The sequence below is a fragment of the Rissa tridactyla genome, chromosome 1 (assembly GCF_028500815.1).
Source record: "Rissa tridactyla isolate bRisTri1 chromosome 1, bRisTri1.patW.cur.20221130, whole genome shotgun sequence".
NCBI lineage: Eukaryota > Metazoa > Chordata > Aves > Charadriiformes > Laridae > Rissa > Rissa tridactyla.
This window is the reverse complement of record NC_071466.1, coordinates 81,845,930-81,861,973: the sequence shown is the minus strand read 5'-3', so window position 1 is coordinate 81,861,973 and position 16,044 is coordinate 81,845,930. Positions and strand designations below refer to the sequence as shown.

Here is a 16,044-nt window from a genome sequence, read left to right as displayed (position 1 = left end):
TACTTAAGATGCAGTCAGCTTCATTTAAAATCGATTAAAACCAACTCATTAAACAGAAATAAATCGATACAACGCCCAGTAGCTCCCACCTCACAACACCAGCATGTGGCGCTGTCTCCTGTGAAAAAAAAAACCATCCCCGACTTTCGCAAAGCTGGTCTTCGAAAAAGCTTGTTTTTACATCGTCAGACTGCTCTGAGGCACAGGCAGGATAATAATAGCTGTGTTTTTAACATAAGATCAATGCTCTGCATTTGCAAGAATTTATTGGTATTAATTCTAGTACTTCTAATACTGTATTAATGTATTGACAAAAAGTTCAGGGAGCAAAACGTACAAATGTGTCTATTATGTCTATTTATGTGGTTATGGACTATGATTATCTTTAAAGATTGGTTGGTTTGTATATATTATTCATTTCCAAATTTCTGTATTCTGTAACCTCTTTAAAACGAGTGTATTTACAAACTTGCGTATCTTGTCTTTTGGCCTAAACCCACTATTGGCTATTTAGCCCATAGTGGGTTTTAATTACCTACTAAATTCTTGAGCCACCGAGCCTGCTTCTTAATCTCTATGTAAGGGAACGGGACCTGTGTGAATACCGTTTTACTGGAACTGAACAGCCAGTCTTTTGTGTGCTAACCAAGTCAGCCCTCACTAAAAAGGAATTCACAGACTACGCTGATGATCTCTGTAACCATGACCTTTCAAACAAAAGCAACTGAGTAAACTGTGTATTCACGAACTTTTTAATTATTAAGGGCTCTATGCCCTCTGCTACCAGACTTTATAAAAAGAAACAGGATTCGTACTCTTTTACTCAAAGCCAGGGTTTATAATATACAACATAAATTGCATTAGTAGTAACACGGAGGGGATGTATCTATAGAACCATCTGCCCTCTGTAGATTTGCATCTGATTTACAGATAGTTACATATTTTTTCAGGCAGTTCTTATTATCTGCTAAAATATGGCAAAAGTTGAAAGCATTTGGTGTACCTGTAAACACTATGAATCAGTGAAGCAATTTTCTTTTTCTGACTCAAGGCAAAATAAATTGCGAAATTTTCAGTAAAGGCTTAAGAAAACCTTTATGAAAGTTAGCCAGAAACTGGGAAGTCCTGAACTTAGTACCGAGGCCTGAACGGGCTCACCACTATTTGTCGCAATATTGCTAGGCCTGTGCATTTATTTCTGTGCTGTTCTATAATGTGGTTGGTTTTTTCTTTTTAAATATAAGGATGCTGGATTAGGCGAAGTAACCGGTTCTCTAGAGGCAAAATAAGTCAGCACCGGGAACAGCATTTCTGAGACACTTAGGACATCAGCTCACTGCAAGAAGTAGGCAGTCACTCCAGCTCCAAAGATGGGGGAGACTTCTGGAGGTGTAGCTGAGATGGTCTTCCTTGCCTGACCAGGGGCACTTCCAAAACAGCCGTCAGGGAACGCTTACACAGTGCAAGCAGTGAGGCAACTTCAGTGCCAGGATGTGGCAGGTGACCTCATCTTCTGGCAACTGCGCTCCCTTGAGCATCCAAAGGCGCAAAATGTCATTTCAATTTGTTAGCACTTGCAGGAGTGAATCCAGCCTCCTGGCTTCTTTCAAGTGAAGATTTCTGGTCAGCTGAAAACAGACACTGTAAGGTGCGAAGTAATAGCTAAACTTTGTCTCACTTCTTACTTTATTTGTATGTTAGCAATACCTGCGACAAGAACTCTCTTCTCTTTTTAATCTGCGCCTTTTGTGGTAAGCTAGTAAAATTCTAGCTAGAATCTAAAGATAGAATTTAACTACTGATTTATTAGTTTGGATTTAGCACACCTTCTTGTACTTTGATTTTCTGATATATATGGGTGTATGGAAAGCGTATGCATATAGTCTGGTAAGAACAATGACATTGGGGAACATGCTTCATTTCACATTTATGTACCTAAGAACATCCATAAAGAGAGGAATTATAGCCATGTAAAATTAGTACAAGCCAGAGTGGTTGAAGGCCTTGCTGTCTTTTGATGAGAGTTTAGGTGACTTTCCTAATGAGCACTTAACTTACGCTAAAATTTGTTCCAGTAAAGACGACTCCTGCAGTCTGTTTGACAACAATGTTAAACTACTACTGATGGTAGTGAGCTAATCTACCATTAACTACTGCAATGGCCTAAGGACTTCTTGTTTCAGCTCATACAACCTTGGGATTTTCAAGTTCAGGAGGCTCAATCCACAGGCTCTGGTGAGAAAAGATCCACTTGCTCTTCTGAGTAGCACATACTGGCACCAGGAGCAGTCCATAGGGCGTACGGGAAGGAATGTCGTACACAACCTCTGTGCCACAAACCTCGGCATGCGCTCCCAGCCCTGCAAGTGAAAGCGCAGAGATACGCCAACGTTAAGTTGCCGTATACTGTATGGGAGCCATTTTAAAGCTCAAGGCACTGTTTTAATTTTGCAGCTATTACCCAGAGGTATTTGGACTAATGACTTGTAGATTTTCATTCTTAAATAACTCTTCAGAGGAGCCTTTATGGGTTTCACCCTGGGACAAATGCTCACCGCAGAGTTTCGCTGTAAGAAACACAGAGTTTTTAAAAAAAAGAAAAGAAACAAAAGACGAAAGGAAAGAGACTAATGCAGACGAGGCTGTAAGGACCGGCGGCTTAGCAGGGCTGCGGACATACAAAGCCTCGGACGGGCCGTGACGCTCCCCCCGGCCTGGTCCAGGCCGCCGCGCCCGGCCCTGCACGGGCGGCGGGCCGGGCCCCACGCCGCCGGCTGCCGGCCCCGCGCTAACGGCCGGTGACCAACGGCCACGCGGGTCGGGCGCGGGCCGCGCGCCCCCGCCGCTCCGTGGGACCCCCCTCCCTGGCCCGCGCCTGTGTGAGGACGGGGCGGGAGGCTGTGCCGGCCCCTGCCCACCCCGGTGCCCCACAGGTGGCGGGTCTGGTAGCGACAGCCCGACCGCCCGGCGACGGCGCCGCCGGGCCGACCTGCCCGCGGCCACACGGCCCGCCCGCCCCGCCACTGGCGCTCGGCGCAGCCAATGGCGCGGCCGCTGTCAGCCTCGTCCCGCCCGCTGCCGGGCGGGGGAGGGCTGTGGGCCGGGGCGGGCGGGCAGGCGGGAGGGGGGTGAGGAGAGTTGAATGATTGAACTTTCTTGTGTAGTTTCTGCGGCGCGGAGGTGTCTGCCCCCAGCGCAGCCCGGCACCAGCCCGCCGAGCGGCAGCTCAGTCCGGCGCCTGCTGCCCCCCTCCCCGCAGCGCCCGGCCGCCCCTCTGCCCTCCTCTCCTGGCAGAGCGATGGTGCGGAGGGCGCCCGGCGCGTCCCTCGCCCTGCTCCTCTGGGTAACGGCCGCCTGCGGCAGCCCCGCCGGGCCGGGGGCTGGCGCCGCCGCTCCCCGCAGGCAGGACGAGGCTTTCTCCACCGCCAGATGCACCTCCAGGTGCCTGAGCCTCCAGATCACCCGCATCTCCGCCTTCTTCAAGCATTTCCAGGTAGGGGCATGGCGCCGCTCAGGGGCGCCCCGCCGCCGCCGCCCGGCCCGCCCGGTCCCCCGGCACCGGCGCGGCGGGCGCGGGGTGGGGACGGAGAAGACGGCCGGGGCGCCTCTTGGCAAACTTGGGGGGCCGTTTGCCCGAGGGATAGCGGGGCGTTGCGGGTGCCGCCGGCGGCACCTGGAGGCGGCGGGCAGGTGGGCACGGCCCCGCGGCGGCGAGACCCACCGGTGTGTGTGGGTGCCGGCCGGGGTCCCCGAGTGACCGGTCGCCGGGAGGAGGCGGCGGATCGTGGGGCTGCCAGCACGTCGCTTGTCAGCTGCTCGCCAGCCGGCTGGGCGGCGGGGCTGAGCCCGCGGCGGGGGCACCGCTCTGCCCCGGCTCCTTCGCAGGTGCTCGGCGCTGCCTCCGGTGATGTCCGGAGCCGTGGAGCGGGCGGGGCGGCCGCGGCACGGTGCTCCCGGGCCGGGGGTGCGCTTGTGCTGGCGAGCGACGGGCGGTGCTGGGGCGATCCCCCGGGGGCTCCGCCTGCCCGCGGGCCGGGCGAGCCGTCGCGCTCTGCCGCCCGCGGGCGGTTCACGTCTCCAGCCTGGTGGGAAAGTTTGTGCTTATTTTTTAAGAGCGATGATCGGGAACGTGTAATGCTTGGTTCCGACCTCCTGGAAGGTGAGGGTGCGGATGAGTTTTTTTCTGAATCAGAAGGGCACGTCTCTGTCTAACGGGAATGGGGAAATCGGGGTGAATGGGGCTGAAGTGGCGGAAAACCCCGAGGTATAAAATGAAATGAGCGAGAGTGAGCCCCGAAGGCGACTGCGCTGGAAGCAATGCGGGAAGTGGTGTAACAGCAGCGAGTACCTGCCCGTCCTTTCCAGTTTCCAGTTACACACGCACCTTTCCCTTCCCCACTTGCTCTACGTTGTGAAAGTATTAAACCGAATGGACCCCATCCAAATGATGGAAAGCCTCCTAAACCGCCAGCCCTTCTCCCTCCCGAGCCCCCAAGCCCCTTTAGGAAGGGCCGGCCATCCCGGTGGGAAGGGAGCCACCTCCACCTTTCCGGATGGCGCGTCTCTGCAGGGCGCAGGGGACCGGGCGGGGAGCGCACCCTGCGCACCCTCGCTTGCGCTGTGCCTTTCCTGGGCAGTCTGACACTGGAACCGCTGGGGCAGATGGTTTGGGTAAGGCAACGTCCAGGGCTAAGGTGTTGGCGCAGAAGGCTGGTATGAGCGATATTTAAGGATAACCCGATTTAAAAAAAAGTCAGCGTGAAAGGAAAACTTAATGCGTTCGTTTCAACGGCAGCAGGAGGTGTTCGGTGCCTGTAACCGGATTTGGACTAAAGAGACCAGGGATGCGCCCCAGGGCGGTGGGGAAGGGGCTGCCTGGGCCGGCCCCGCGCCAGGGCTTCTCCTGCAGCTCCGCTGGGGCCGGGGGCGGCAGAGCGCTTGCTGTCAACGTGGTCGCCGCTTCGCGGGATGGCTTGAAAGGAGGGTACCCGTTAAAACAGTTCATTATCTTGGAGAGGGATTAGTATTTTTTTTATTGCGTTGTCAGGCCGTTGTAATTTATTTGTTTTACAGTTTCAGTGGCTAAAGAGGCAGTTTAGATCAAGCCAATTCCTGGTGAAAGGCTTTTTTTTGTGTTTTCTTGGCAAGATTTCTTCTCCGATGTAAAACTGCTGACAGAATGCACGTTGCCAAACAATAGTGATTACATTTTAATTAGCCAGGGTGCAATAAGCTGCAAATTACTCAGTTAGGACTTGATAACTGGCTGGTTTTTTGTAATCAGTTGAAAATCTCGGCATTTTAACCCCAACCTGCTAAAACCCACGGTAATTTGTCTAAATTACCAGGGTTTAAATTTCTGCTAGACATGAAACGACTGTAATGTTTGGAAGATAAAGTGCTCTCGTTTATAAAAGTTAAGATTTCCATTGTCTTTTAAGGAGGGACTTTCAGAGTACAGCAAGCATCCGATGTTCTCACAGCAGAGTGATAATACACAGTGGACAGTAGGACATGCAGATCTGGGCCACATTATTCCATGAGGGCTAAAGGATATGACACTCCTTTCCTCCCTCTCTCTTCTCCCACCTTCTAAACACCTCCCTCCCCCCCTTTCATCTCAACTGGTAGCAATTTCTGGAGTTCTTTTCATTTCAGATGCCCACTTATCTTGTAATCTGATTCAGCCTTTGAAGCGAACTAAACACTAGCTCATCCGAACTTGAGCAGGAAGGAACTCTAGTGTCTCCCAGTTAGGAAAAGAACTGAAGGAAGACTGACCTGTGCATTTCTCAGCCCTACTTTAGACACAGCCTCACTGGTGAGGGTCAGGGAGATAGCAGCTGGGTGCTCTGTGGGAAGCACCAACAACATGGTGCCTCCCCAAGAGGCCTTCAGAGAGAGTTCATTTCACATAGTTCATGGTACCAAAACCACATCACTAACAACCTTTTACAGGGAATGAGGGCCAAGTAGTATGAACAGGAAATCATGATTAATTCTATACCTGCTAGCTCCCTTGTTTGAATGCCAACTCATATTTTTCAAATTTCCAATATGTTCACAAGAGATTTTCATTCATTTTCCTCCACAGAGAATTTTCACCCATGTTTCTTTACCATCTTTATTTGTAAAGGGGTCAAGAGAGGTGTTCTTTTTTTTTTTTAAATAAATTGATAATTAATTGATAATTTACTTTTAGGAAGCAGTTCTAAGCCTATTTTAAAGGTGCATTCTCAGTTGAAAATAATTTTAACCGATTCACAGGTCAAAGATTTTTTTTTTTTTTTTTTTTTGGTGTAGGCTATTGATGTGGGTTAGAAGAAGAATTAGTCACCTAAATGAACAGTCTGTGATCTCCAGACTGCCTGTTGAACAGGCACAGATGCCTGATTTTTGCTATAAAATTACCGTGGCCAGGAGTTTTCCAGTTTTGGGGGTGTTGGGGAATTATACATAGAGGTTTCACCAAAGGACATTTGTGATTGATATGAGATTGATATTGCGCCACATGGGTGTTACAGCCCAATGAAATATGTACGGTTTATTTCTGTCTATGGCCTATTTACAGACCGAGAACTTTCACACAAAACATGCTGGCGCAAAGTCCTTCCATAAAAAAGCAAACAAACAAAAATGTAAGCAGAATGGGTCATAGTGGTTTCTTCTTTTATAAAACAGCATATTAATTATATACTCATCCACAGTAGAGAATGATATTCAATCTATGAATGAAGGGACTCTAGCATACCTCTTCAGTCTTCCTGGAGTGCGTGCACCATTGAGCTTTAGCTTGCTTTAGACTTTTGCAGATGAGAGAAAGCATTTTTATCCCAGCTGTGGAACTTGGACCACTGGACAGCACTGAATGAGGCATTCATTGATTTGCGACCAGAAAGAGTAGGGCAAAGAGAACATGCCTCTCTAGCCTAATGTTCAGGGTACTCACCACTTTTAGCTATTTGGGGTGTTGAGACTGGGGTTTTAGAATGACTGTTGCATAACATGTGTGAGGGAGTAACTGTAGCATTCATTGGAATCCACTCATGCTCCTGGATAATTGCGCTGACAAGTATGTTTCCTACTGCTGTGCTTTGTTTCTGGTAAAATTTTCTGTAAATCAGCTGAGCAGGGGAGGATGGTGAGAACATTCTTCCCGCAACCAAGAGCATGACAATCAAGCGTCCAGTCTACAGTGGAGAAGTCATAGATTTGAACCTGAGGGTCCTGTGTCATGATCAGTGCTGTACCTGTTTGGCTGCTGTCTGAAAGAGCATGCCTGTGTGTTAGTAAGCTGCCCTTATAAGATGGGAAGGGCAGTTCTTCTTCTAGTTTGGAATGAAAGGGGAGGCTAAGGCACCCGGCTGCACAAGAAACATCAAGACTGTGAATCCTGTGTGGAAGAAGGCATGCTGTTTTAGGGACTGAGGTTGCAAAGAAAGGTGATGTCTTTGGATACATTTGCTCCCTTAGGATTTTCTTAGTAAGGCAGTTCCCTTCTCAGGTGTTTTAGCTGGTGAATTAGAAAGTTAGGAATTCTAATGTGATTTATCTGAAGTTTCTTTGTGAATCTGGGTTTACTGCACAAGTTTTTGTATTCCTGAAAAGGTTATGGATATAAATAGGGACATCGTATAGCTAGCTGAAAAAGAAACTTGAATACTCAGATTAGTTCAGCTAAGGTTTTTCTGTATAACCTCTCTGTTTTAGTGGAGTGAAACTAAATTTCTTGCATTGCTGTCTATGGGTGTAGTCTTTCCCATCTGTGACATTAGTTGTGGATGAACTCCTTCCACTTTGGGGATCAGGCATGGCAGTGACCTTTAGCATTCAGTTTTCACGTTGAGTGAAAACATAGTTTGGATTTTATCCTCTACTGCCAGCCATCTGAGCCATGTTCAGCAAGCATGATTAAAAGTTTTCTATGTGAATAAGAGCTTGAACAGCAGTGTAAGCGCATAGGCTGCAGGTACGGCATAAAAATGTTATGGAGAGCAGTGTTTACTGGGAGCTGTGAACTCATGGATCTTTTGTCTTAGCTGCCATTTGTTACAGACCTCTCAAGTGTCTTCCTGCTTAATATGTGAAACTTGACAAGTTTGCTAAGGTCGAGGAGGTGTCAGTCTTGTTTACTTGGTCAGAATCTGAGAGGGTGGTAGAACATGCCAGAAGGTGGAAGAATGGCAGGGGCAAGAGCTTAGGGGGTAGTTACCAGCTAGACTCACTGTCCGTGTTTGCTGTATGGAGTCACAGGGATAAATAGAGGCCACAGCCACATGCTCACAGAGTAGTTGAGGCTGGATGGCACTTCTTGGCAAACTGTTTTAGTGTACAACCACCCTCACAGTGGTTTCTTCTGTTCAAATAGAATTTCCTGTTTTGATTTTTGCCCATTGCCTCTTGTTCTGTTATCACTGAGAAGAGTCTGGCTCCATCTTCTTTACTCCCTCCCATCAGACATTTATAAACATTGATGAGAACTGCCTGAACCTTTTCCATTCAGACTGAACAATCCCAGTTCTCTCAGCCTCCTCTCGTGTGAGAGATGCTACAATTCCTTAATCTTAGTGTCCCTTTGCTGGACTTGCTCCACAGAGTCTCTGTCTCTCATCAGCACTGGACCCAGCAGTCCAAATGTGGAGGAGTGACTAGAACGGAGAACAGTAGTAGCTACGTTTTGCAGATATAATATGCGCTAAATATTGTTAGTCAGTTCTGAATTCATTTTCACTATTTACATTTTCTTACATGTTTATATATGACCATTTATGGTTGTCAGTGCATTAAAACCAAAATGCTGAAACTAAATCCAACGGGATTTGGTTTTATCCCGTATTTTTAGATATTGGTACATCTCACTGTGGTTTTTTTTTTGTTTGATTTTTTTTTTGTTTCTTGTGTGTGTGTTTGGGTAGTGTTCAATAGTAAATAGAATCTTAGCAAATTCATTTCTTTATTCTTGAAGGAAATCCAGATATATTGGGATGTATACGTAGTGTGATCCAGATTTGCGGCTGCTGCTTGAATAGGCTCACGAGGTACTGCGTTAAGCTCGTTCATATGGGTACTGTTTAAAAATGTACCAGCAACAGTGTGGATGAGCTTGGTCACATAGGTGTTCTGTATTCATACCTATGCTAACTTCTCTGGACCGTGGATGAGTTCCAGTTGAACCTTTTGACACAGTGTAAACATCCCTCAAATAATAAGCCAGATTCGTGATATATGAAGCGAAACTATTGAGAGATTTCCCCTTGTAAGTGTGATTTAGTATAAATTTAATAGTAATGTACTAAAAATTAGTATTTAGGAATTAGTAGTAAGCTAGATCAGCTAAAGCTCAGACAAAATTGTTTTTTAAAGGATGGAAAAATATTATTTTAAGTTAATATGTCTGTATGTTGCATAACGTTTAATAGCTGTAAGAGGGAACAATAAAGCCTTAAAAGTTTGGTATGTTGAATGACTGATAACTATATGGTGGTAAGACGTTCTTTTCGCTGTTATAGGTGGACTTTTGCCCGTCAGGACAACTGAAGTTGTTGAGGGAAAACAGGCAATTCTTTTAAATAAATAATAAAAGGTTCTCAGATTTTATATCTGCAAGCAAACAGTCTGCGAGTGATTACCTCTAGATACCCAATACCAGATTTTACCTACAAGTCAGGCAGCTAGTTGTCTACATGCCAGCACATCTGCCTTCAAATTGCTTGTAACTCCAAAGTGACTGCACCTGCAAAAATCTGCAATTGATTCCAGATGGGAAAGCAGTAGGCCAGCCTGAAAAATCTAGGGTGCATGTGCCTCTGTGCCCTGCTGTAGAAAAGATGGAGATCATGAAGAAACCATCTATTGTAACTGTCTTGAATGATTCTGAAACTGTAAATTACTTTTCATGAAATCTTTTGAAAAGACATGTACTACTTTTGTAATGAGATGTAGTAGATATGTAGTGTGTTCCTGGAATGTTTCAGTTCCAATGTATAGGCTACCCAGGTACCGAGTTTGCTTAGATCTTTTGGGACATGTTCACAATCTTTTCTACATGTTACTACTTAGGAAATGTGTGCCATCTGCTTGTGTTGCCATTTCAGTACTCATCTCCTTTCCAAAAATAGTCCTTGTGTTAAATAATTCTGACTTTCATATGTCTCATGAAGCACACTGCTTTTAATTTCTTTCCATGGACAAATTTAAACATTTGTCATTACTTTATGATTTTCCCAAAACTTGTTAAAATTCCCAATCATTCTTCTGTTTTTATTGTTCATCTGGCATATGATCTGGATAATTATTCTGGCATTTGGTGTGCTCTTATTATTGAGATCTGCTGTTGTGAACAAGAGGAGCACAGATCTTCTGATGTGATCTTATGTAAAAACTTTGAAGATGAAAGGTTCATTTTGAATAATGATGGTTGCATCTAGTGAAAAAACCTGCATTATTCATGGTATTGTGGAATTGAGCCACCGTTAGTCTTTGCAATTGCATCCAGGTCTGGTATGAACCTCCCCAATTTTTGGGAGTGGGAGTTATGTTCACTTTCTTATTACCAACCTCAAATCTCTTTGGCATCAATGAAGGCTTGCACAGTTGATGTGAGTGCAAGGGTTACAGAGCCTGGTCATTGTTTTCTAGCAGTTTTGATTTCTCAGATTTGGGACTTTAACCTTTACCATTGCTTTCCCAAGATGTGCCTGTTTGTCTGTGTCTCAAGTGTAAGTTTTAAATACAAATTAAATGAACTGTATGAAAATGTAAGCGAATGGGTGAACAATTGTATTGAACAGTAAGAGCTGCCAAGATACTTCTCTTGCGTTTTACTTGTGGATGCTTACATATCAGAAAAAAATTCTTTATTCTATCTTGCTCTTGTTCATGAAATTAGAATTGCTTTTAATTTTGTAAATGTGCCTGATACCAAATGCAATAAAAACAAATAGGAATGTTCCTAATAAATTTTGGGGCAGATGTCTTATGTATAGAGAACATGGGCAAAGCATAGTTTTAATGTCACAGGGGTGTGTCAGGGAGGGGAGAGAGATGTTGCTTTTGAAAAGCATTAGAAAGCTTTAGGAAGAAAAACACTGGGAGTTCTAAAATGTAAATCCTTTTTCCATTGAAACATGTATCCACTTACCACAGAGTGAGAGGGTATAAACTAGGTAGTGTTCATATTAAAATTGTTATTAAAACACTATTCATTGTCTGGGGATGGGTTGTTTCTGTGATTAACTAGTGCTCTGAAGTGTGTTTGGTTTAGTAAGTTCCCTGTAAGGAAATAAAAACCCTAGTACATTTTTGAGACAGCTTGAAAACCAGACTGATTTCCCAGATGCTGAACATTTGTCATTTTGCAAAGGGCAAGCCTCTTAAGAGTGAGTGCTGAATTTATGTGTGTCTACAACTGGAGATTGTTATTCACAAGCTGGTCTGCATCTCCATTGGCTATTCTGTGTGAATTTTTGCTTTCTGTGATTATCTGAATTTGATTGCCTATCCAACTTCTGTAAGCAGAAAAACAAAGTACTTTTATTTAGCATCCATATTTTTAAAGATTGAAAATATAATTAATGACTGAGTATTAGGAATATAGAATCATAGAATTGTTTAGGTTGGAAAAGACCTTTAAGATCACCAAGTCCAACCTTCCAAGTCCACCACTAAACCATGTCCCTAAGCACCACACCTACACGTCTTTTAAATACCTCCAGGGATGGCAACTCAACCACTTCCCTGAGGAGCCTGTTCCAATGCTTGACAACCCTTTCACTGAAGAAATTTTTCCTAATACCCAAACTAAACCTCCCCTGGCACAACTTGAAGCCATTTCCTCTTGTCCTATTGTGTGTTATTTTGGAGAAGAGACAGAGCCCAACCTGGCTACAGCCTCCTTTCAGGTAACTAAAGAGTGCCAAGGTCTCCCTTGAGCCTCCTTTTCTCCAGACCAAACAACTCCAGTTCCCTCAGCTGATCCTCATAGGACGTGTGCTCTAGACCCTTCACCAGCTTCGTTGCCCTTCTCTGAACATGCTCCAGCACCTCAATGTCTTTTTTGTAGTGAGGGGCCCAAAACTGAACACAGTATTTGAGGTGGGGCCTCACCAGTGCCAAGTACAGGGGGACAATCATTTCCCTAGTCCTGCTGGCCACACTATTTCTAATACAAGGCAGGATGCTATTGGTCTTCTTGGCCCCCTGATCACACTGCTGGCTCGTATTCAGCCGGCTGTTTACCAACACCTCCCCTTTTCTGCCAGGCAGCTTTCAATCCACTCTTCCCCTAGCCTGTAGTGTTGCGTGGGGTTTTCGTGACCCAAGTTCAGAAGAAATATGATAGAAAAAAGACACATTCATAATGATATTAAGTAGTCAGTGCCTAGCAAATGTAAATCTTGCACCAAAAAAGCACTTGCCTAGGAGTTTACACGAAGAATCTTCATTTTTTGACCTTTCCCACAGCTGAGCTTTATAAGGCCTTATATTTCAAAAACCTTTGAAGTCCATGAAAAAGCCTTCTGTTGATTTCCGCTGGATCAGGTCCATGTATGAACACTGGGCCCATGCAGCCTTTTTCAATAAAGAAGAAGAGTGCTGTGAACTTGGTATCCCAACTCTAGCTCTATCCTTTTTTTAGTCTTTTAATGTCCAAGAGATCACAGGATGGGAAGGTGGAGAACTGGGGGTGTTGAAAAGGTAAGCGGACCCTTTAAACTTGAAAGTGGAGTCCTGTCCCTTTCATGTCTGATTAAAAAGAACCACACGTTTATTTTCATCCACCAAAATGAATATAAAATCTCTCCAGATTTTGGGAACGACCATGCCCAAAGTTTATATCAAATTTCCTTTGACTTCCTTGAACCGTATTTTCACCAATGTTTCTCTAGACTGTCAAAGAGGTATAACATCAAAATTATGTAAAAATATTAATGCATGGAAAACATAATACAGGAAAATACATGCATCTTTCACCAAAATAGCCCCCCATGTCTTATTATACCTTTATGGACACTGCATGTTTTGTTTTCTTTTTTCTTGGTTTGTATGTTACCTCACGTTCTTTTAAAAGAGAAGCGACTTGACTCAAGCTTGCAAGGGGAGTGACTGCCCTGGTAGCAGCTGAGATTCCTGAGGAAGGCATGGCTCCAGAACTTGCAAGCAAAGCAAAAGAAGAGACGGAGAGTCTCAGAAGGGAGAAAGCTGGAGATGTGTGACCTCTGGCAGGCACACACCGGGGAGGACAATGGTGGGAAGAGAAAATGTCTAGGAGTAGAGGGGACTGTAGATTTTACTGTGACAATTAATTGAAACTAAGTCTGGAAACAGGGAACAGACACAATGGACGTAAGAAGAGTTGTTTGTAAATATTTTTCATTTCTGTTTTTTTTTTTGTTTTTTTCTCAGTTGCATGGAGTTTTACCTGTTTTAAAAAGTTTAATTATTCTTGTTTGTAGTTTAGCAAAACTGTGGTTTGAAAATCCTTTTGTCTTCATTGGAAAGTCCAGTAAAACAGGTAGAATCTCCAAGAAAATGCACCACAAAGTTATAGATAATTTGTGGTTGTGTCATACATACCAATGCAGGAAAATAAGCATTACGTTTGTTCTAGACAAGGGGTGCTCACGTGTGCAGCCTGTTCAGGTAACGCTGCTGACCTGTGGCTGGCTTCTTTTCAGCTTGTTTTCATTCATTTCTTTCCTGAAAGTAACTTGGGAGTCTGGAGGCAGTTTATGGGCTGAGTGTGTGCTGGTGGTGGCAGCTTGCTCCTCATTTCTGTCTTTCCTAAAGACTTGAACCACATTGATGCATTATGAGAAAAGGGGGACAAAGAAACAGGCTACTTTGGCTTTCTGAACAATTTCTGCTCTCCAAACATTGTGAACTTACTCTCCAGAGAGTTTTCAACCAGAAATATGTTCTGGTGATGGCAACCTGCTCTCTTGACAAGATACTATATTTAATACTATATTAGATACTATGATTTACTTACGTGTATTCCGAATTACGTAGTAATTGCAGTTCTTTAGGAAAAGTTTTGGCTTTTATACAGGTGCTCTGTGTTTTCAGAAGTGCTGGATTTACTATGTTGCACATATGTAGTAAAGCTTGGTCATGTGATGAGAGAAGAGCTGTACACGTTTTTTTCCCATACAGTAGAGAAAGGAAGTGGCCTCCCCAGGCAGTATGTTGGGCACAGTCTAGTACAAGGATGTTATCTCTCAAGTTAGAAGTTTGATCTCTCAAGTTAGAAGTTTCACAAACTGGTGCCACTGTAATTTCTCAAGTGGTCACAACTCAAACTGCAAACTTCTCCGAGATAGTGAAGACTTTATGTTTTTTCTGCCTGTGAGGGTTGCAATCCAGTTGCCATGGATCCTGTAATAAGATAATATGAGGGAAATAATAAGATTCCTTCAGGACAAATGTTTTCTGTCCAGAGAAACAAGAGATTGAGGTTGATGATGAAGACTGGGTGAGAATAATGTGCACATTTAATCCGATGCAAACATAGTTCAACCTTCCTTGCCATTCTTATAAGAATTTTTAAGCATAGTTCTATTTTTCCTTTTTATGGATTACTCTTTGGGGGAGCTTTCTTCACATTAACTTACATGAAAAAAAAAAAGAACACAAGTAATCATGGTTTACATACAGGAACATGATTTCTCATGTCATCTTGTGATTTAGGCCATAGTTCTGGGGCTGTACATAATTTATAGTTAACTGATAGTGTTTTTTAACTGTTAATGATTTCTTTGTACTACTGGAACCAGTAGTACCTGGAGGCCGGTCAGGCCTCAGGGCATTTTTGGACCCAGACACTATAAATTCATTTCTTAATCCTACTTTCTGTAAGACTGTGTTTTGTTGGAATTTAGTACATGGATGAACTGATACGTGAGGTGGCAAATAGTTGAAAGCTGAGGAAGGAGAGGTAACACAAATAATAACAATGTGTCCTAATACAGTGACTGTTAATCAATATTTTTTTCTCAGAATTTTTGTTCCTACATAGAAACTAATTCAATGAGCTGTTGGTTTGGTTTTTTGTTTGTTTTTTGTCCCAGTTAAATTATGGTTATAGCTACTTTGAAAACAATGAAATCACGTTACTTGTGTAACTACAGCTAGACAATAATGAATCACATTATAATCTGCCCCCATTTTTCTTAGTCACAAAGAGTGCATAGTAAGTTGATGTTTGATTTGTATCTAGCAATTTTGGTAAGGGAACTGGAACTAGGAGAGCTTGAGGCTTCTGTTTTGAGATTTCTTTCTATGCAACTGTGAACTGAGAGATCACGAATTAGCCAAGCATTGGTCGGTCTGGAAGGTGCAGTAGGTGGAAGGAACATTTGAGGTTAGGCAAACTGACACAAAGAGGCAAAAATCATTCCATTAATGAGGTGTGTGTCACTCTTCATATAGTACTTACTAGCAGCTAAGGGACGTGTTTGTCAGAATAAATAAGGAAAGATGATGTAGATTTTTGCAGTTAGCAGCTTATTGTTGGATTTTATTTGAGTTATTAAATGAAATAAGTGTGAAAGACAGTAGGCTTTTGGTAAATTTCATGCATTTTCTATCCAATGGATCCTCATTGACCAAGCAGAGTAGGAATGCATTTGACGCTGCACATGCAGCATATTTGCTCATCCTGTAAAAGATTTTGTTTAATCATAGAACACCACACATAAACATTTGAGCAGTGGAAAGCACCAAAGTTGTAATTTCAGTGGCGATTAAATGTTTAACAGCAAATAATAATTATTTCAAGCCTCCTTCCGGTGTTCAAAATCTTCCTTTTCTTAAGTAGAAAAAAAGAGCAGCAACATGGACTAATTTTGAAAGTTAAACCAAACCTCAGCCATTTTCCAAATTGCAGAAAGGAACAAACACTTAGAGTTTCCTAAAGAATGTACTGGCTACCTTTGTTTTGGGATAGGAAGCATGACTCACAGGTAGTTTTAAAAATAAAACGCTTTACACATTAATGTAGTGTAAGCTCATGTGTTTTTCTCTAGCTGGAGATCTTTCAGCCTT

At 43.9% G+C, this 16,044-nt stretch overlaps 1 protein-coding gene across 1 annotated transcript in view; it reads left to right on the top strand.

The window, feature by feature from the left end:
- Positions 1 to 3,217: 3,217 nt before the first annotated feature.
- ANOS1 (anosmin 1) overlaps positions 3,218 to 16,044 on the top strand; it is a 149,990-nt gene continuing 137,163 nt past the window's right edge. Inside the window, exon 1 of the mRNA XM_054188862.1 lies at positions 3,218 to 3,493. Coding sequence (XP_054044837.1) covers positions 3,299 to 3,493 — 195 coding nt within the window. The 5' untranslated portion in view covers positions 3,218 to 3,298. The remainder of the gene's footprint in view (positions 3,494 to 16,044) is intronic.